General features: G+C 36.3%; 1 protein-coding gene across 1 annotated transcript; it reads left to right on the forward strand.

Annotated features, from left to right (window-relative positions):
* Positions 1 to 4,162: 4,162 nt before the first annotated feature.
* Positions 4,163 to 15,385, forward strand: LOC104615350 (cysteine-rich hydrophobic domain-containing protein 1; the record flags this gene model as incomplete). Its single annotated transcript, XM_010289499.1, has 5 exons — positions 4,163 to 4,217; positions 10,795 to 10,950; positions 13,696 to 13,752; positions 13,985 to 14,044; positions 14,531 to 15,385. Coding segments are annotated over 5 exons (379 nt in total), but the record flags the coding sequence as incomplete, so codon positions are not given.
* Positions 15,386 to 22,096: the final 6,711 nt, after the last annotated feature.

The following is a 22,096-nucleotide window of genomic DNA, read 5'->3' on the forward strand; positions in this document are numbered from 1 at the left end:
ATTTGATTATTGTCTGATGTTGCTCCATCTTCTGCATATTTAAAATAGCAGATTCCACATATTTAAAATAGAAAATTACCTCAGCCTTCCACTGGTTATCAAAGACTTAGTTTTCCAAAACATCATCCATCAAAACATGGGTAAGGATGCTCTTTAGAAGTTCTGTTGCCTTCATAGGAAAAGGCCCTAGACTAGGAAGAAAAATGTTAAGTGTTCAAGGAGATTTCAGCTTGGGGCTCTTGATGAACATCTTCTAAAGATGGATAATATCTTCTCTAATGCTGGATAAAGCTAAGATGATTCCTCATAAAGAATAGTGTGTAGGATCTGAGTTCATCTGTTCCAGGTAGGCTGAACTTAACCTGGATTAGCTGCGGGGAAAGGAGCCACGCTGAAAGAAGATTGTGGAACCTATCATATGAGAGTTGATTAAACGGGTTTAGCTGGTGTAGTCTAGTAGGACTGATTACTATCTATAAATACAGTAGTAGGGTAAACAAGAGTGAAGGACTACTTAAGTCAAAAGGCGGGGGGGGGGGGGGGAAAAGCACCTGTAAATATGTCTATTCTAGATAGGAGAAAGTGTTTTCCAAAATATTCCTATTTCAGTTTTGGGGACAGGAGACCACACTTCCTTATGCTTTGCAAGCTGATGGAAAGAATTCTATAATGGGATACCTGTTGCAGCTGGCATTTGCAGCTGATGATTCGGGGTATTTCTTTCAGTCTTTAATTTATGTGAGATTTATGAATATATTGCAGCTCTGTATGAGAAGTTGCGTTCTGTCCCCTTTACAAATGAGGGAAAATGAGGTGATGGGACTTGTCTGATACCATACATTAAAACAGGGAAAGAGAGACAAGAGAGAACTAAAAAGTGAGGTCATCCTATTTCTATTCCAATGTTGTTGCCTATAGGCAGCAGTGCTTTTCTTTTAGAGATGTCTGTCATCCAGTGAGAAAATTGCAACCGAAGTATATTTGTGACTTACCTGAATTTCTAAATACTAGACTTTGGGGAGCTTACGCTGAGGACTTGGAGAAGTAGCCCAGAAATAAGTCACCACTAGCTGATGTTTTAAATTATTTAAAGGACAGGTACTGGAATTTATTTTACGTAGCAATTTTTAAATATACTGAATTTTAGAAGACTTCATAGGCCAAATCATGCTAGGTCATTAGTCTGTTGTAGCAGGTCTAATGAAGTTACTTATCTCTTAATAAAGACTTTAGGTCTTAACTTTTTTACATTACATATTCTAATAATGCTTCAGTACTTTTACAAAGTTGCTTGCAAAGCTGTAGAACTATACAACGTTATGCTTTTAACATCTCTGAAACAAAAATTTTTTTTTTCATTTGGTTCTTGAACCCACCCCCATAGGAGTTTAATGTTTCTGAACTATGTGGTAAATCATCATGAGGATAGCCTGTAAAACTTCTAGAGATGCTTCAGTAAAGCTGTGCAAAAGACCATCAGTGATGCTGACTAAACGTGTTATAATGTAGTATAGTCCTGTTTTCAGTGTAGTCAAAACCTTGCATATTCTTTAGCCATTTGCAGGTGTCAGTGTGAGAGAGATGCATTTCTGTAACTGAGGTTTCTTGGATATGTTCTAACTGAATTGAATGTTTTGGCAAAACAAAGGTTTGGGTTTTAAATATGTTTCATGACATTATCAGCCTTCAAATTTAATGTAATAAAATATATTGTGGTCTTGTAGTCTTGATAGATCTAAATCAGAAAGCAGTCTTATGTTATTCTTTATGGAAATTAGTGGTGCAATGGGAATTTTAATGAGTATTTGTGACCAATGAGATAAAAGACACTACCTATGGCTTAGGAAGCTTTTGAACTACAAATGGTTGAAGGTCAGAAGAGTATTCTGGGGAAATGCTAGTACATGTTTGCTTTTTGTTCCCCTCCCCTTTTTTTGCTGTTTCCTAGGCATCTGCTACTGGCTAGTATAAGAGTCAGTGTTCTGGGATAGGTGGGCCATGATTTAGTGGAATTAGTCTATTAAATGGGTGGTGTAACTAATTCTGCAGTATTACCTGAACTTTCTAGTAGTTCATTTATTATGTTGTCTGATTGCTACAACTTTGTGATCATTTCAGGTAGTTTCATTGCTGGTGTACAGAGAAGTCCGTATTCCTCAAAACAAGCTTGTGTATGTGCTTCATATCCTTAGTCTTTCTGAATTTTTTTAAAGACTGAACAGACTACCTCATTGCTCTTCAGGCATCCTTGAAAATATATAGTATAACAAAACTTGGAAGATTTCAGTTTAAAAAGGGAAGCTACAAAAAGTGGAGGCTGACTTGCCAGACTACATTCACAGAGAATGCAAATTTGCTTGTATTAGTAACCTTTGTGCCTGCCTACAATCTTACAGTTTTTACTGTTTGTTTTTTTAGCACTATTTAACATCATGGCTTTCCAGTTCACTTGAATATGCAGTAGTCCATGCTGTGCTGATGTTCAGTTCGCTCACTCTTTTCAACAAATTCAGTGAAAATACGTTGAATGAAACAAACACAAATAGATGGCCATTAGTTACAGTGCTTAGAATAGCGTAAGAGACAAAGGTTGAGAAATGCTTCAATTAAGATCTACTTTTTGGTGTTTTTTCTAAAATGTTTTACAGAACTAGTGTTCCAATATGCTGCTCCTTACAAGAGTCAAGGCTCTAACTTAAATTAGCCATTGAAGAACTCTATTGGACTTTACCAGTATTGTTGATAAACATCTTAACTAGCTTACTGGATTTTTAAAGACAGCACAAGTTCTTTTATTATGCTTCTCTCTTCTTTAAGTTTTGTTTTAGACTTCTGTATACTTCTAAACAAGTTATTGCCAAGTTTGGATATCCGTATTATTATGCTGTGCGCATGAGTACGTATGTATTATATAGTGATGAGGGACTGATGGCACTTCAGCAATACTAGTATTTGTACTTCAGGTGTCAGTTTGACTCAAAGCAAATACTCTCTTTGCAGAAGATTTGTTTCTACAAGAAATACTACAATACTAAATACATTTGTGCTCCTCTTTTTGGCTGTGATCCTTTTTGAGGTTTGGTTTTTTTTTTTTTTTTTTTGAACAAAAATACTCTGGAGATAGTTTAGCAGAGCTGACAGTGAACTTGATGAGCAGTATATTTAACTTTACAACATACCATTAAGCTCTGTTCAAACATGAAGTTGTAGCTGAGGTACCAACTACTGTTGTATTGTGTTAAATTAATGAATTGCTAAGGTTAAAGATTTCAAGTGAGGTAGAGGGGATGGAAGAACAGAGTTCCTGTTCTGCAGAAGCTATCAGGTTTAGCATCAGAGCTTAGTTAACTTTTTTTAATTATTATTTAAAGCATAGAAGTAGAAAAGAAGTTAAGTCAGCCTGCACTGTGAGTATCCTTCTGATCTACAACACTAGCTTTTTGGAAATTTCAGTTGGTTCGGTGGTTTTGGAGCTAGTGTTAACACAGGTTTACAAGAAAAGTCTAGCTCTCTGCAGGTTTCCCTGCTTATAATGAAGACTTACCTCTTGCTCAGTAACAAGAACACTTCAATGAAGAATAGTCACAGTGATACCCAAGACTTAATTTTCTTGAAGTTCAGAGTTGTTTTAAAACTGTTTTATGTGTAGGCTCTTACATGTCTTGCATGAGACAGTTCAACTCAGCCCAAAGCAGTTTTTAAAACTACGTTTATAAATTTCTATGATGATGATGAATGGGTTCCTTATAACTAGCTTTATCTGTTGCATGTGAATAAATTGCATGAGTAAGAAAAATAGCAGTAAAAGGATTATTGAACCTACTAAAACTGCAATTTAATAGCTGGACTTTTTTTTTTTTCCTTAAAGAAAGCAAAGATTGACACTTGCTGCCATCCAATTGTAAAAGAATTTGTGCGCTTTTAGCAACTTGAAGGTATTGAAGTAAGGCAGCGAGCTATATTTCTCTGTCTTATAAATGACCTTACGAATGTTACATGAGACCTTATATAAACTTAGATTGAAAGCTCATGGAATAATGTAAATGTAAGGACAAAAGAAATGAATAGGTTTTTTAAAGTACAAAATCTATTACAATTTTTTATTAAGGGAAACAAAGTAAGTTAGGTGGAATATATTTTGTTTGTCTCTTTTGTTTTCAAGGTTTGGCTTGAGCAACAAGTTTGATACAGAATTTCCTTCTGTTCTGACAGGGAAGGTAAGTGTGAGATTAAACTGTTCTTTTAAATGGAAAGATCCAGTGCATCTGGTGGTTTCTGTGTTACAAATACGTGCTCGGGAATCCGCACTGCAGCCCAGCACTACACTGAAGACTGTTTAAATAACTCTTGTCCTGTGTGAACTAGCTGGTTGGTGACCAGTCCCTGCAGTATGCTTTGAAACAAAAAAAAATTATTTGCAGTGATTGCTATCATTATTGATGTTCTAAACACAGAAAAGCTCAACATGGCATCATAGTGTTTCCATACAGGCAATCTACATGAAAGCAAGACTCACTTAACCTTGCTGTAAATATCTGGACTTCGTGCTACCTTCTGTGTGAATTAAATTATTTCAAATGCTAGACCTCTTTTTAATGTGTCTGTCAAGCCTTGAGCTTATACTTCAACAGATCTCTGGAAGAGAATCTGTTTTATCCGAAGCTTTAAGGAACAGAATACTGTAGTCTTAAATGTAAAGATTCAGTAGGTTTTTAGTACATTTTCAGAATTATAATTGTTTAGTTCTGAAAATTGGTGGTGACAAGTCTCTTGCTCTCTCTGGATTCTTGTCATCTTACTAAATGGAAGTTTAATAAGTATTCATTTGTAGCTTTAATGAATGAAATCTTGTAACAAAATTCTTGGTTATGGTCCTAAATTTTTTTTTTTAACCTTTAAATTTTGAAGTCTTTTTCTCTTGGATTTTTTCTTTCTGCTGTTTCACTCTCGAGTGTTTTTCTTTTGCTTCATTTCATATCCTTCTTCTATATCTTTTCCAGAATTTGTGAGGAAAAACTTTATTTGGCTTTTACTGCTTTCTCTAATGTCATACCATACAGCTACACTGCCCCTGCAGCCTCTTGCAGTAGCTGTTGAGTCATATTAACAATATACTAAAACGTAGCTGGATGGTGTTTTGTGGTTCTGCCAAATCCATCTGGGGTTTTTCTCCTTCATTTTCACCCCACAATGTAATGAATAAAATACTTGTGTTGAATTTGTCCAGCTTTTCTGACAGCAGTGCGATTGAAAAGCAGGTTGCTCTTTGGAGTTTTTGGTTGTTAAAAGACAGCCTGGAAACTCTGGCCTTGCTTCAGAATTTCACTGAGCTCAAAAGGAAGAGTCTTATCCATAGAGTCTTAATTGTGAGGGCTGGTGATAACACCATTTGCATTTCACTACCTTGCATGTCTAACGATTATTCTTTTCTGTGAAGTCCTTTCTGATCACTGGAAAGCCACAGAATACTTTTTGGAAATAATTTTTATGGTTTCCTAGTCAAGTTTAGTGTGTTAGAAATAATAATAAATAGAATAATACCTAGCAGGGAATGTTAAAACTAAATTTGATTATATAATTTCATATCTTTCTGTCTCAAATATATTTGTGTGTGTCTAAAAAAAGACGACAAACCCAACCCCTCTAAACCTACACTTTTTAATACAAGCATCAATGCCTGTCACGTTTTCCACTTGATTGTCCTCCTCTTGTTAAATAGACAGTGAAGAAAAGTTTAATTTAAAGTTCAGCTGACTGCTTGGACTTAATTTAGCAAAGAGAGTAAAGAGGAAGTTTTTTTCTTCTACTTGGCATTTACGCTTCTTGTTCTATAGATCTAATCAGTGACAGCATAAATCACATGAGCAGGGATTTGCTGTATATAAGTATGTTGCTTCTGTTGAGAATCTTGATATCCTTTTATCTTTTTCTCATGTGAATTTGAGGGGCTTTCTGAGTAAGAAGACCTTGAAAATAAATTAGTTCCCTTTTGTGAGGGGAAAACACCCATCAAATGAGGTAGTAAACATATTTTTCTCACTGCCTGCCACATGCTGCCATGAAAGACATTAAAAACCACAGTTGTGGGTTTTTTGGTTTTTAATACTTTCATGAATTGCAAGAAAAAAATAATCTGCTGCTTCCAGTGGTTGCGGCAGTCAATCACCTTTATCCCTATTGAAAATGAATACTCAAATAATTTTTTTTCCAGTAAGTAGGTTTTCTTCAAATAACCTGATAAATAATTCACAGTAATAAACACTGTAGTCAATTGATACATCACTTTAAGACCTTTTATTTTTCTTAAAATACAAATTTTTACTTTTTATGAAATCACAATTTATGAATAGCATAGTGACTGCTTATATTAACAGTTTGTGATTAAAATGTTTACGATGAACTTGCATTAGTACACAGCTAGTATAAGGCAACTTTATACTTTATTCAGAATGTCTGTGTAACATTAATGGCTTTGTTGTCCACTATGAATTGATATTAATAATATATCCCATCTGCTACTGGAGTGTAAAAGATGAAGCCCTTAGGTGGGGTTGATAGACTTTCATCCTGTGTTTAAAAACCTAGATCTTCATCTGTATTTATTAAAAAGCAAAACAATACCATAGAGAAAGCTATCCAATGCACAATAAAAAGCCTGAATAGATAAAACTATCTAGCTATACCTGTCACCCAGAAGCACTGACTTTTTGGATGTATGCCACTGTGTAGTCTTAGGAATTTACTTCAGCTTCCTGACTCTCAGTTTGCTCATCTACATGGTGATGGTAGTAAACCTTCCGCTCATTTTCTTTTTTTAAAATCTGAAATATCCCTCCTTCACCCATCTCCCTGACCTCCTTGTCTCACTGTTTTTACAGTTTGGATAGTTATTTTATATTTGCCTAGAGAGAAGATGCATGTAATTACGTCTTAAATATTTAATTGAGACATGTTTGTTGCTTTTTTTGGGAGAGGTGAATGTGTATATTTGAGGATAAAACAATAAAGGAAACAAAAATATCAGGTAGGTGAAATGTTGGGCCTAGCTAATTCAGCTAGATTGACTTTAATATTTATCTCGCAGGATGAGACGCAAGCTTCAGCTGGTTTGTAAATAATGAGCTAAGTTTTTGAACAGTGCACTGTTTTCAAGGGAATATTGTAAGAAAAGATTCAACTACACATTAATTAATACAGAGGCAATATTTAACTTTTAATAATGTGATTGGACTTTGGCCTAAATTAAAATTTTGTCTAAATTTAAATTGTGTGCTACAGTTTTACAGGATTATTAATTGTTTTAAAACAAGCACTTAAAAGCTTTTAACAAAATACTCTTCATGATATATGGCACAATAGCACACACTGCTCCAGGTGACAAGAAAATGATGGAGGCAGTCAACCTTAAGGAAGAAAGTGGAGTTTCCTGCCCTGATCTTAAAACAACAAGGGTCCTATACAGAGATTACTGTGCAAGGCAGGGAAATGTAAGCCATAAAATGTGCTCTTGGTATTGTGATCCCATTGCAACATGTGATTGATAGGGTTTGTGATCATGACTGAAGGAGAAAGATCAGGCCTGCTGGGCTTTACTTGCTGTCTTCCTGTGTTTGTAGATTCTCTTGCATCCTGTTGTAAAATATTATGACACCCCCTCCTTTCCTTTTATGTTTTAGGTTGGTTTTTTTTTTTTCCCCTCCCCTAAAGACCTAAAAGGAACTAAAGTTTCTTTACAAGGTGTACTGCACAGCCAGGAGCTATATACTTATCTTGTTCTTTTCAAGACCCGGACAGAAACTTTCCAAGAGACTTTCCAAAATTACTCAAAACTAGACTTTCTTAGGGAGCTTTCTTGGTGCAGGAGGCGCTGTTAATTCTCTGTTTGAAATGCGTTAGTGATTTTATAGTAACCTTTCAATACTTCTACCTGCAAGAAAGGCAAGATTTAAAGTTATGCCAGAAAATCAACAAAATTCATTGGTGACTCTTTCATTTGGATACCATTCTATTACTAAATTGGAACAGTTATTTTATTTACAGATATTTCATTCTTTGTGGCTGTGTAACAATGCTTAACCATTACTGAGCTGTAAACTGAGAGCAACAAAACGGTGTTTTGCTTCTATTTGTCACAGAATGAGGCTTATCTTGGTCACCGGTTCCTGTAGTTTCAAATGAAGATGTGTCATTGACTGACAGAAATATTTATTGTGATTACATTTCCTAAAGGGAGAAATAGATCCAATACTTTAGGTTAGCCAAAACCATCTTAAGTAATTTCATGTTGCAGCTAAGAGATTCACCTTTCCGTGAAAGTGTTTCATGCATTAACAGGTAGTAATGGTGCTTTCATAATACTGCATTAAGGTAAACATTATACCAAAATTTCTGAAATAGAAATTTTCTCTGTTTCTTGGTGGTGTCTAAAGTTGGTTTCTAGTTTAGCCATTCGCAGTGTTGTGCTCTACAGGAAGGAGAGTACTTCAACATTGTTCTTATAAAGTAGAATCAAACTCTTAACCTGATGTGAACAGTGACTCTTTTAAAATGAGCACAGAAATAGAGAATCTCACCATCCCAGTGCTTTCTTACTAGGTCCCAAATTTTTCTGCCAGCTGTGATCTAAGAATCTGATTGACTTCATGTTGGATGTTGTCACTGATGATAAGATTTCTTCATGTTAAAGTAAATTCTAGACTGTGTGATTCCATTGTCTTTGGTAGGTTTATACATTTTGTAGGTTTGTATATTTTGGGATTGGCATGTGGTGTTGTCGAGGCCCAGTAAACTTTGTGTCTAATAGAAAAAAGAAACACTCTCTTAGTGGGATTGATTGCAAAAGTACTAATGGGGGTCAAGGAAAAAAAACTACTTATTTTTATCTTTCAAAAAAATCATAGAATGATACCTGTACAAATTTCAAAAGATTTACCAAAGAAAGTGCCATTTATGTACATTTCAATGGTAAGAACATGTAGACATCCTTCAGAGTTCTGTTACGTATTCTGTTTCGGATACATGCAAGTATGGGCTAGTTTTCCACATTACCAATGTGATTTTTGTACTGATCATTGAAAGTGTCCCAGTGCATGGGATTTCTGGGTTGGTGGTTTTTTTGCCATTTTCTTTCTTTCTTTTTTTCTTTTGTTTCCACAAAGATGTCGATTGTAAAATATATTTAAATGTTGATGTTTGAGACAGTCTAAAGAATTTTTTTTACTTGCTCCATTTGTGTATGTAAAAAAAATTATAAGAAAGTGTATTTAATATTGGGGGCAGGAGGAAGTCTGTATAATTGCAAAAGAAATACTTTCTGTGTACTTAAAAATTCTGGCTATAAAATAATCACAATGTTAAATTACGTTCTTATTTTACTAACTGTGCGCCTGGCTTGTGTACAAACCCAGATGACCTCTGACTCTATACTGCATGGTCATCTAAAAGGCCAGGAAACAGATGTTGTATTCATTTACTCCCTTTCCTGCAACATTTTAATGAATTTAGCTTTTGTGAATAGGCGGAGGTAGCAGAATCAGGTCCTCTCCATTTCCTGTCCCATAGTTTTGCTCCTTTGATGAAAGGAGTCTTTGTCATTAAATTAATGCTTTTGTCGTTGCTTGCCCTTCTTTGCAGAATCCAGTGAACAGAGTTGGGCTTGCTTGGTTGGAAGGATGATGTAGCAGTTGCACAGCTTTGTATACAGACTCATTCTAGGGGGTTTTTTTCTTCAACATGGCAAGTAGTTAGGAAAGTTTTGTTTGTTTGGGATTTTTTTGTTGTTCTTTTAAGTAGTTGTGCCTGTCTGGTCAGGTCTATTGAAGTTGGATCTGATTATTCTGCTTTGTGTGTTCGAATGCTGGATTGTGGCATCAATACCATGAATCTGTATTTGACTTGTCAGATATAAGTTACAGATTCTGTAGAGAGATAAGGGGTTTGGGGTATGTAAATAGGTAAGTGCTGTCACTCTTTTGTAAGAAAGATATATCTGCTATTGGAGAAAGGAGTTTATTTCTGATAGAAAATATGCTTTTCCACTGTGACTCTGCAGTGGCAATATATAGAAAACATTATTTTGAGTAAGCTCTGCTGAATATTCCTGAACTTAAATAAGCTGTTTTTCAACAGCTAGGCTTTATTCATAACCCTGTACAAGATGCCTTTCTTTGCCTTGAATATAATCCCGTATATGTCTTTCCGGGCTTCCCTATTTTAGGAAGCAGCCACAAGTGAAGTTGTGGCCTCATGTCGATACGGACAACCTCAGGAATTTATTTGTGGAAAGAGATCCACCTTTATCCAGGCACAGTGTAGACTTGCACTGGTATGAAATTAATTTGGACAATATTATCTCTTTTTTTGACATGATACACAAGTGGTTTTACTACAAAGCTGCCCCGCATTCCCCTGGAAACCAGCTGTCTGTCATTCTTCCTTTTTTTTCTTGGTCAGTGTAGCCAGTGCATATGTTGCACAGCTGTATCCCACTCCTAGTTTTTTGGGGGCTGCTATGTTATCAGGACAATTCATTTATTAATGATGCAATAAATAAGGATGAAGCTGCTCATCTAAGTGATGTTTAGCTTTTTAATGCTAGTTTTTGCAAAGCATGCACCATAAATGAATTTGTTGCAGGAAAGTGTCATTTCATGCTCACTGTGTGACCAGTGTTTTAGAGAATGGGGCCATTGTATAATGGTATTATGTTTCATTTACATTTTAATCTGTAGAGCCAATTATTCAGAAAATACACCTGTAATGACTTTCCACTGAAGTTCAGCACTTCTATTGCAGGTTGCCCCAGAAGAATTCAAGACCAGCATCAGTCGTGTGAATGCCTGTTTAAGAAAGAATCTTCCTGTCAATGTAAAATGGCTGCTTTGTGGCTGTCTGTGCTGCTGCTGCACACTGGGCTGTAGCCTGTGGCCTGTAGTCTGTCTTAACAAAAGAGTAAGTACATGTTTCATTCTCCTTATTCTATTTATTTTGCAATTCCTGATAACATGAAATAATGTTTAATAGTATCATCCCTGTTTCAAAACGCTTTTTTTGTCTCACTTGCATTCCAAGGATTATATTCTGTTTTCCATTCCGTAACATATTTTTTTCTATTTTCTAATGAAGTAAATTATACCAAATTACCAATTGAATTAATAGTCTTAGGAATAGCTAATCCCATCTCAGTTCAAAGAACAGGATAGAGTATATGATAACCTAAATTTTCAGGATTTCTAAAGTCTAAGAATGCAATTAAATGAGTGCAGAACTGGACATTGACCTTCAAAGACTGCCTGAACTGGAGTGAAAATTACTTTTCCTCTTCACACACACATACCCCCCACATCCCGGGCGAGGGGGAAATCACTTTCTTATATTGAATACTACCATAACATTTCTGAGCTATGGTTTATTTGATGTATTTTGTTGTGCTGTTTCTATTAAGAATAAACACAAATTTGTTTTCTATTTGGTAAGTTTAAAGACTTCCCTTTATTTATTTATTTATTTGCAACAGAAAGTTAACAATACTTGTAATCGGGTCCAAAGTAATAATTTAATAATTCTGAGAAGCACTTTAGCAATATCAAGTAAACTTGATCTTAATTACCTCTGTGGTTTACATTTAGGATTAATTTATCACAGCAGTAAATGTTTAGGAAATACGTAAATAGACATAGCATAATGATATTCTTTGCAGCTACATAGTTTGTAAGACTTGCAGCCATAAAATCTTATTATCCACAAATGTAAATGGTATGTAGGTGCACCAGGAAGAAAAAACCTCACACTTGTCAGTTCAGTTATAGGAAAAGATCGTAAGTAAAAATCTTTTATAAAGTAATGCTTTTGGCTTTTGAGAGTTTATGATCTTTAATAAAACAAATTGAAAGCAAAAACAAGGAACAGGCATTGCTTTTCAGAGAAAACAAAATGGAAATGTTTTGCCAAACTTTCCAACCTGCTTAAGAAAATAACAATTGCATTGACTGGCATTGAGGTTTTGGTTTAAAAAAAAAGAAATGCACTAAATGCATAATATGTTAACGTGTTGAATTGCTGATCGCTGAAGCCTGTGTCACTAAAAAGTTACAGGACTTGTTTTAGCTGGTTTTAACTGCCTTTATAAACATTCTTATTGCAGAGGAATATGCTTGAGTTACACAGATGGAATATTTGCAGTTTTAAAACCGTATTTAATATTCTTGTGATAGTGAAAATCTAAATACATGCCCATGTGAAGTTGTAGCATTAATGTAATTCTCAAGGGTACAAATAATAGGTACCGAGTAGGGGTAGGAAACATGGTGTTACTTCTGTGGGTATGTGTGTATATATGTTAGAGTGATTTCATCACTCTCTCACAAGTATAAGATGGTTCTTCATTTTCTTTTGTGGTGGGTTGAACCCAGCCAGCAACTAAGCACCCATCAGCCACTTGCTTACTCAGCCACCCCACCCCGAGCAGGATGGGGGAGAGAATCAGAAGAGCGAAAGTAAGAAAAACTCATGTGTTGAGATAAAGACAGTTTAATAAGTGAAGGAGAAAAAGGGAAGAAGACCCAAGTGATACAAGGGCAAATTAATCGCCACCTCCCACCAGCAGACCAGTGGGCTACTTTGGAAAGAATAGACTCCAGTTTTATTTCTGAGCATGCCGTTATGTGACATGGAATATCCCTTTGGTCAGTGCTGTTCAGCAATAGCTAAAACACTGATGTGGCATCAACACCCATTTTCATCATAGATCAAAAACACAGCACCGTACTAGCTGCTGTGAAGAAAATTAACTCCAGCCCAGCCAGTCCCTGTACACTCATCTGGCAACAAAAGGCATTATGAGATCCAAAGGCTGGAACGTAAAACTAAGACAGTTCAAATGGGAAACAACGTCTACTTTTTAATTCCAAGGATAGCTTCATCACAGGAAAAACTTAAAGGGATGGATTCTCTGCCATTTAGTCTTTGATTCAGGATTGGATAGCTTTGTATCTTTTTCATAATGAGGTGGTGCAGCTCACCTACCATTATCAGCTTTAGCAAAGAAATTGGTGGATCGAATTCTGTGGCATACCATGCGGGAACTAGAGTAGATCATCACAGCGGTCTTTTTGTGACCTTAAGAACCACTGAAATTGATTCAAGAAATCTCTTCCTCCTACAGTTGTGGAAAGAGCAGAACATGAAGGTCATAGGCACTTTGGTATCCAAGAGTTGAAAATACCGGCACTGTTTGTTGTGAGCTGGAGTTCTGTGGTGGTGAAATTTTTTCAGGATTCAGATAACAATTACATTAGCAAAATCTGGAAGTTACATGTATGTAAATGACGTGTTGCCAGTAGACCACCTGTAGTGAGCACATTATTTGGCCAGGAGAATGTGGAAGATTCTGTTTTGTTGGCTTGGCTATGGTAGGCAAAAATACTAAATTCAAAAGGATGTCTTACTAAGTAAATTAATTCTGGGAAAGTTGCAGTCCTAAGTTAAAAAAAAAAAATGGGTGTTTTTTTTTTTTCTGAAGAAGATCTGATGTTGAGGAGTGGTAGGACTTCCATTTATAATTTTCTTTTGCTTGGTTCTACTTTATAAAACTAACTTATCTTAAATTATTCTTAAGCCAGAAATGTAATAGTAAGATTCTTCTGGATGAGGCTGGCTACTGAACCATTTATAATACAGTTTTGACTTACTTTTTAGACTAGAAGATCAATTCAGAAGTTATTAGAATGGGAAAATAACAGACTATATCATAAGGTAAGAAAAGTTAGAGTGCTTGTTTTCTTCAGCTTTAAGACTAGTAAGTTTTTTTGCATAATTGGCATGTAGGAATTTTACAGTCGTCTTATAATTTCATACTTTATACTGATCTTAAACCTGTGTCTGAAGTGTTCCAGATCCTAATAATTTGATATTGCTAATGCTTGTTATGTTCCTCGTCAAAACAATGCTGTGGTATGCATTAATCCTTTGATAATTGTTTTCTTAGCTTGGTTTGCACTGGAAGCTGAGTAAAAGGAAATGCGAAACTAGCAATATGATGGAGTATGTAAGTATTCTGTTGCTTATTTGGTATTCAATATAACTATGATTTTATTGAGAAAATCCTTAACTTACTAGACTGTCAGCTAGCTGAAAAAAATCTCTCAGAAAAACTTGCAGTTGTATTTGACATACAGCCGTGAAGGCCACTTTTAACAAGAGCAGCCGTGGCATATATTGAGACTTAGAAATTGCCATCAGTAAGCTGCTGTGGTCCTACTACTTCTCCATCCACTTTCATGTATAGCCATGAAGATGGTGTAGGATTGAAGAAAAGAGGTAGGCACCCCAAAGAACTCTAGCATCCAGAAGGCCCGTATTTCAAATTGACTGAAATCTCTGCTTTTATTACTTTGGGAAACATTCCCTCCTAACAGAATAGCTCAGATGTGTTTAGTCTTACGTACTAGCTGATGTTGCATGGAACTTGTGCTGAAGGTTTGAACTTTTTGGTTACTGTGTTCTGTTCTTGTCTTTTTCCCTTCTTCAACAGGTAATATTAATAGAGTTCTTACCAAAATATCCCATATTTCGACCTGACTGAGGAACAGCATTTGGTCTTTCATGTTACCTGTCATTTTCTACCCTTAGTGCCTTGTAGATGATTTTGGAAAGAAGATGGTCTACTTTGCTGTGACTTAAAAATGTTCTTCAGTAGAATATCTTCCTTGCTACGTTACTTTCTTTTGTTAAGAAAAGAACAATTTGCACATTTTTTTTATGTTAAATGAGGCTTCTGTGTTGCACTCAATTTTTGACATTAACAATAACTGATATAGTTGCCACTAGGGATCTAACATCAGTGCTGCTTAAACTTGTTCTGAGCATGCTGCCTTATTAATTTCTATATTTGCTGTCCTCAAACATGCATCCTAATGCCGTGTCATACTATATTTCATTCTAAACGTCGCAATCCTGTAAACCCTCAGTAGAAACGTCCAGGTAAGCGTCTAGTGGTAATGATTTTAGTATAACTTGCTTGCATAGGACTTGCAATCAACAGCACTGGTTTTGTCCTGCACTTTGCAAAAATCATCATTTACATTAGGGGGTTAATTATTTTACCCACTATGGATTTGTAAATATTGACTCTTTGCATAATGTAAAGTGTGGTATGCCAAGGTTTACAGAATGTAATATAGCTCTTACTCTATTGCCAACAGTCCAACATCAGTTTATTTGCTAGTATCCCTCTGATTGTATAGACCCATTCACATGCTGTTTTTATGGTAAAGCCATAATGAGTTTGTACATACTATTAGATGTGTAGGGCTCAGTTGCACTTTGTTTAGTAAATGGATGAAAAATGCACAGCATTTCTGTCTTCTTTTTTTTAAGGTGTTCTTTGTAGCACCTGAAATAGGAGGCTTAAATACTGTTCACCTTTGAAAAAGTTGCATTTGTGGGGTAGATGGTGGCTGCTATTAGCAAAATATCCTAAAGCCTCTTTTTAAGTTAGCAATATATGAATGTCGAGTTTTGTTTTGTTTTTTAAGTAAGAAAAAAAATGTTCTGTAATTGGAGACCTTCACTACTAAGGAGAAAAATTTGGAACAGCCAAATGAAAGCTGAAGTAACACTTCTGTTCTTTTTGTGGAGTGGTAGTACTTCAATGTTTTAACACTTAAGTGACACAACATCCTTTCCAGTGGAAATACATTTTCTCTAAACCAAAGTAGTGTTTCAAAATATGCCGGTGGGAGGAAGTGGATCTGTTGAAAGGGTTCATGCATATGTTTTGGCATTCAGGTACAGTCTGAATAGCCACAAATGCTTTGTGGAATTCACAAGTATTTTTTGGATTCTTTGCTGTTTGCCTGATCTCAGAAAGGGAATTAATTGTAGCAAAACTTCCTGTAATGGCTGGCCTAAGCAAGACCACTTGATAATAGCAAGCAAATGAAAATTGATGCAAGTTCCCTCCCTTTCCTAACTAGAAATAAGGAATTGGAGAAAGAACAGCTGATGAGTGAGTATCTGCAAGTTGTGATGAATATCATCGTTAAGTGTCCAGGCATTTCTCTGCAGCAACTTGACTCCTTGTGACATCATCCCAAGTTGCTTTTTAGTTTCAGGGTGGCTTGGGATTTCCTCTGAATGTATTTGCATCTCTTCAGTACGCAATATTGTATTAAAATATACTATCTGTAAGACCATTGCATTCTCATAACTGTAGTAGGCCAGATTTCTTGTACACAGTGTTTACAGAAGGCCAGTATTATGCAAGTTGTTACTTCGAATCCCATTTTGTGCTATTCTTACTGTACTGAGGAGTGTCGGACTCCAGCGCTTGCAGTAGTTGCCAATCACAGGCTGATGCTTCAGATTCTGAAATCTGTATACTTAGTGCAGAGGTTTCATTTGACTGTATAATTGCATTTGTAACGTAATGAATAAAGCCCTACTGTGTTGTTTGAATTTAACATTAGCTACACCTTGCAGCTTAGATGTCTCTCTCAGAACCAGGCAAAGTGTTCTTTCCTATTTTTTTTTTAGGATGAGTGTTAACTGGAAGCAGAGAATATACTTAATGGCAGAAAATGCAGTGTAAACCAAAACAGAAATAGCACACCCAATTCTATATATTTCCCTTACAAATAAGTTTCTGGAGTAAATGAAGGGAGCTTAGCTTAACAGAACAATGTAAGTTTCTTACTGTTATGCCAGAACTTTGTTAGTAATTTTCTTCTTTTGTGTGTGTAAGAAACTCAAAAAATCTCAGCAGGTTCTTATTTTCTTCTTCATGTGACTGTATTTTCAAAATGTTCTTTTCCAACTGAGAGAACAGGCGAGCCAAATGAGAGTTGTAGTAATTGCCAGCAGTGAATGCTGAGCGGTCTTTAGACTCACTGCTAAAAGAAATCCTCTTCAACCTGTGTTGACTTCATCGTGTTCAGCTCACGATTTCTCAGTCTGTCTTGTTTCTGTGAAGTGCTGTGCCAAGCCAAGGGAAAACCCTGAGCTGGAGGAGCCCCCAGTCCCTCTGGGCTGCTCCCTGGCCGCCCCGTGCTGCGATATGACCAGAGATCCGGGCAGAACAAGATCTCGGCTTTGCTTTCCCATCCTCATCCCTTTGTCCCCTTCCCGTGGGACTGGCCACGTCCAGTGCCACAGGCTGCTCTGCCTGCAGCAGATTGTCTTCCCCTGGGTCTCTCCCGGGCACCATGAGGGACTTAAGCACAGAATATTAATTTTTAAGTTTACATTTGAAGTATGTAAATTCCATACATTTTACTTTGTCCTTAATTATTAATTGTATAGTCTTCAAACCATGAAAGGGTCTTGTCTTTCTGTGTTTTAATAGACATTTAAATATGTGGCCATAAAGCAACTAATGAAGAATGAGAGGCAAACCTGCCATTTACAGTAAGCTCCGTGTTTTAATAAGTAGATAAATTTGCATTAAAATGCAAAACCAGCATGCAGTATTATATTTGCATCTGAAAGACACAGGTTCCATAGCTCATTTAAAGATGGAAGGCAGCTGTAAATACTGCTGTGAACTCTGTGCACTTCTGTTCTGCCTACAGGTTCCTTTTTACCTGGGCTATCCTTTGCTTTAACATAAAAATATTCAACAGGTAATTACATCTCATGAGACTGAAAATCTCAATTTTGAAAATAAGAAGTCAGCATGAATTGACAAACCTACTTATGGAGGATACTTGTTAATTGGAGAAAGAATCTGTAGCAATACAACAGAGATTAATCTTAGCAAAGTGTAGTGGAAGTGGTAAAGAAAGTGCCTTGACTGGTTCCAACAAAAGAGAAAACATTGTGCAGAGAGTAGGGAGAAAAGGGAACTAGTAACTTCTCAGTAGTCTGAGTTTGCAGCAGATTTTTAAAGCAGTTTCTGTCTACCAAGTCAACGTTTAATTTTTCATATGAAAGTGTTTACGCTAACTTTCCTTTCTAGTTTTTATCTAGGAGATACTTGGGTTTGTATGTAGTATGTTTTTGTATCTAAGGAGTATTGAAGTATTAAAGAATACTGGCAGAGCATCAAAGCTCTTACCTACTGCTTCCCCACCTGCATCTGTGAAGTTGTAGGAAAAAAAAAAAAACCCAGATGTTCCAAGACATGCACAGACAAGTCTAGGAAGTGTGGATTCTGTTGTAGGTCACTTTAAAACAGAAAACATTTTTGCTAAATCTGGTGTGGTCTTGATAAATTAGAAAAATGTTCCTATGCTTTCCTTGATAGGTACAAAAATCCATATGCAAAAACATAAATACATGTTTATTATTGTCCCACTATGACAGTTTACTACATTTACTTGTCAACACACTACCACTGGAGCAATAAAAATGTCAAGTTATTAACATTCAGTGTAAATAATTTATCATTTTAGTAAGTAATGTGCTGCTTCTGCCATTTTTTTTTTTGTTTTGTTTTCTGCTTTTGGTGTTCTTATGGTGTTGTAACATTACTTGTACTGCTTAAGAAAAGTGGTTTTGTTTAAGCTGTATGAAACTTTGTGTTCTTAACATTTTTATTGTTTACAAGTGAATGGCCACTTTTTTAATAGGACCTCACATCTTGAGAGTTTTCTCTCTTTTTTTTTTTATTAAAATAAAATTCTAACTGAGCTCGCTTTCTACAATTTACTGCACTGGCTTGTGCCATTAAAAGAAGCTGGAAGTCAGACATGCTTAATCACTTTGAGACATTTTTCTTTAATTAAATTTAAAGATGAAAACCTTTGAATAGTGCAATGTGTTTATGAAAAAAAAAAATCTATTGCGTCTCTCCCTGTAGCAGTGTGCTGATCAGCTGCAAAAGGAATGGCAATAGTGGTGGGTTTTCTTGAAATGAGACACATTTCTGATACGAGACAGATCAGGTGCTTTTACTGGGACTTTCAGTATGGTTTGGCTGGTTTAAAGCACAAGACTTGGAAAGCTTTCCAAAAAAAGAAAACTGCAAAATGATCATCACATTTAGTCTTCCAGTTAATTTGGTTGCTTGGCTTACAGACTTTCTGATGTAAGGACTTCTTGTAGGACTCTCGCTGCAGTGTTCCTCTCCAAAAAGCAGGGGGTTTTCTCCTATGCTATTGTAGTTGCACCTCAAAGGGAGCCAAACCCCGAGCGTGTGTAGTGTGTGCTAGCAAAATAAATCATTGGCTTATATAGAGGATTGTGAACGTAGGGCAATGCAGCCTTTTGTGTGCATTAACAGGCTAGCTTTGTAGCTGTGAAAGCAGGACTTAAAATTAAAGCCTTTGGCTCATCCCTGAGGGAAAAATATTGCATTCCTGAAATGGGCATGTGCAAAGTTTTTGTTGAAAATTGGTGTCCTCAGTTGTTTTGGACAAATAGAGGGCCATCTGGGTTGACATGCTGTTTAAGCATGGAACTGTTACTGAATATTGTTTGAGAAATTTAGAGAATGTCACTGTGGTGGTTGGCCAAATACAGGAACATCGGGCTGAGTCACGAAGTTAATCCCCCGTTAGGGTTTATGAAATGTAATTGTCTAGACTACTAGCAAAGGTCCATTTTAAGAACATTTGGGACTTGGCCCCAGCTTCTACTACTGGAAGGCAGTTTTAGAACCGTTTGGTAGTGAAGCTAACTGTAATGTCTGTGCCAGTGTATTTATAATGCTATACATCTGTTATGTCAGTATTGTTCTTCAGCATAAATAGATGAAGTGCTCCAGCTGAGTTTATTTTTCTATTTAGGCTTATATAGACTTAAACCCTCTTAGTCTTCATTTGCTAGACAAAATGAAATGTTAGTGTCCTCTGAAAAGCGAAGTTCTCTGTTTCTGATCATCCTACTTGCATTTGTTTGCATTTATTCCAGTTTGAATTAATTTTCCTTGAATAGGGGCGACCAGAAACAATTGGATATTCCAGGTAACAGCTCATGGCTAAGGCACCAGGTGTTTCGATGTAGATAGTTCCCTCTCTTCTGTGAAAATAATGTGATCCATTAAAGTTAAAGGGTCACATTTGTTTCCTTAATGGCTGTATTGTATTTCTGATTCATGGCCATTCTGTGAGAAATGTGGGACTTCCTCTCTTCACTCACTTCTAGTTTATACAAGCTCCCAACAGACACTTATTAATAGCCCCATCAGTCCAGGATCATCATTTGACACTTTGTACTGTTGAAGTTCTTGGTACTTCTATCACAGTGGTCCTCCCAATCCCCCAACTCTTCTTGTACACACGCTCCCATTCTTCCTGTAAACAAAAAATCTTTGTCACTGACTGATTAGATCTGCAAAGTTAACAAAAATGTTCTTACTAAAAAGATTAGTTCCAAGATTGATGCCTGAATTCTGCTTGTAATTTTCTAAAAGCATTTTTACTTAGTCCCTTACCTGATTTTCTATTAATTCTCTTACCTGACTGAACCAGTAATTTCCTTGTTGTAGTTTATCTGGTAGATGTAGTCTATTTGGACTCTGTTGATTTACGCCTATTTTGTAAACATGTGAACAGGGCAGATTTGGGTCTAGGCTAAACTACTGAATTTTCTGCATTTTCTGTAATCACTGGATATGTTTAGAGGATTATCCTTTTAATGTATCCACATTTTATTTCACATTCTTTATATAAATGATATGATCCATAGTAGCCTTTTTTTGAACAGTAAATTAAAATTTCTGCAGAAAATAGATTTATATATCTAAGTTCACTGGTAACAAATTATCACTTGAGATTTCTGCTAGGAAAAAACCCACTTTTTAAGAACACTCTGGGTCACATGGGATATCCAAAATTCTCATAAAATTGGGAGGAGGAATTACAGTAGTTCTCAGACTAAAAAGAATTTAAAATTAAATTAAAAGGCATATATTAAACACAAGGTAATGACTGATCTGTATTTAGTGTAGATCATGTGATGTGCAAGCCTAAAGGAGTAATTGAAAATTACTGGTTCTTCAGACAGTATCTACAGGGATAGCCTTGGACATTGATGACAATGAAGTGTCTGAACAGGGCAACAACAGTAAAAAGGAGTTCTCATTTTGCCAGTATTGTAGACAATGTACTAACATGCCTGGGGGTTGTGATGGGTGCCCAATTTGAGATGCTTTGCAGCCATATGACTTGCACAATATGGTCTGTTAGGACTTTCTGCAAACAATAGCACTATGGTTGAGTGCATAAAATGGCTCAGAGTGCCCAAATAATAATTACGGGAATGGCTAGGAGAAACCACAGCGATGCAGTACAGCTCAGCAGCGCAGGGCAGCTCGTGAACTGAATTCCATACTGGTTCCCTACATACCTGAACATTTCATCCTTCATCAAAAACAATTTATTTCGACCTTAAAATGACAGTCTATTGGATGGTGAAATGTGTAGCCACAGAGGGTCAGTCCACATCTTAATCTGAGCTAGATTATGAAGTGCAAAGTTGCAAACCAAAAACTAAGAAGTCAGTTATCCTAACTGCTCTTTCCATCAAACTACAGATAAGTTCTTTTCAAATATAATTTAATTCCTATTGAGGTTTTGTGGTTTTTAAAGATAATTCTCAAGTATTTTTAAGGTTTGAGCGCTGTTTTGGGACCATCTGGAAAAAAACCCAAAGAACTATTGTAAAATCAATACGCAACAAGAGTTGTTGGCCACTGCTGAGACTCTTCCTATGAGTGGCAATTTTCCACCTCCTGGGGAGTTAATCTGAAACCATTGGTAGTGCATGACCAGATCAAGGAGGTTGTAGTGAGGTGGGTGTTGGTCTCTTCTCCCAAGTAATTAGTGATAGGACAAGAGGAAATGGCCTGAAGTTGCACGTGGGGAAGTTTAGATTGGATATGAGAAGAAACTTCTTTACTGAAAGAGTGGTCAGGCATTGGAACAGGCTGCCCAGGGAAGTAGTGCAGTCTATCATTGGAGGCGTTCAAAAAACATGTAGACGTGGCACTTCAGGACCTGGTTTAGTGGGCATGGTGGCATTGGGTTGACAGCTGGATTTGATGATCTTCGAGGTCCTTTCCAACATTAATGATTGCATGATTCGATTCTATAATTCTATGACCAGGGATCTCAGGGGTTGACTCTCAATATACTTTGGCAGTCCTGTGGAACAGTTG

This window comes from Phaethon lepturus, unplaced genomic scaffold (assembly GCF_000687285.1).
Source record: "Phaethon lepturus isolate BGI_N335 unplaced genomic scaffold, ASM68728v1 scaffold2580, whole genome shotgun sequence".
NCBI classification, from domain to species: Eukaryota; Metazoa; Chordata; class Aves; order Phaethontiformes; family Phaethontidae; genus Phaethon; species Phaethon lepturus.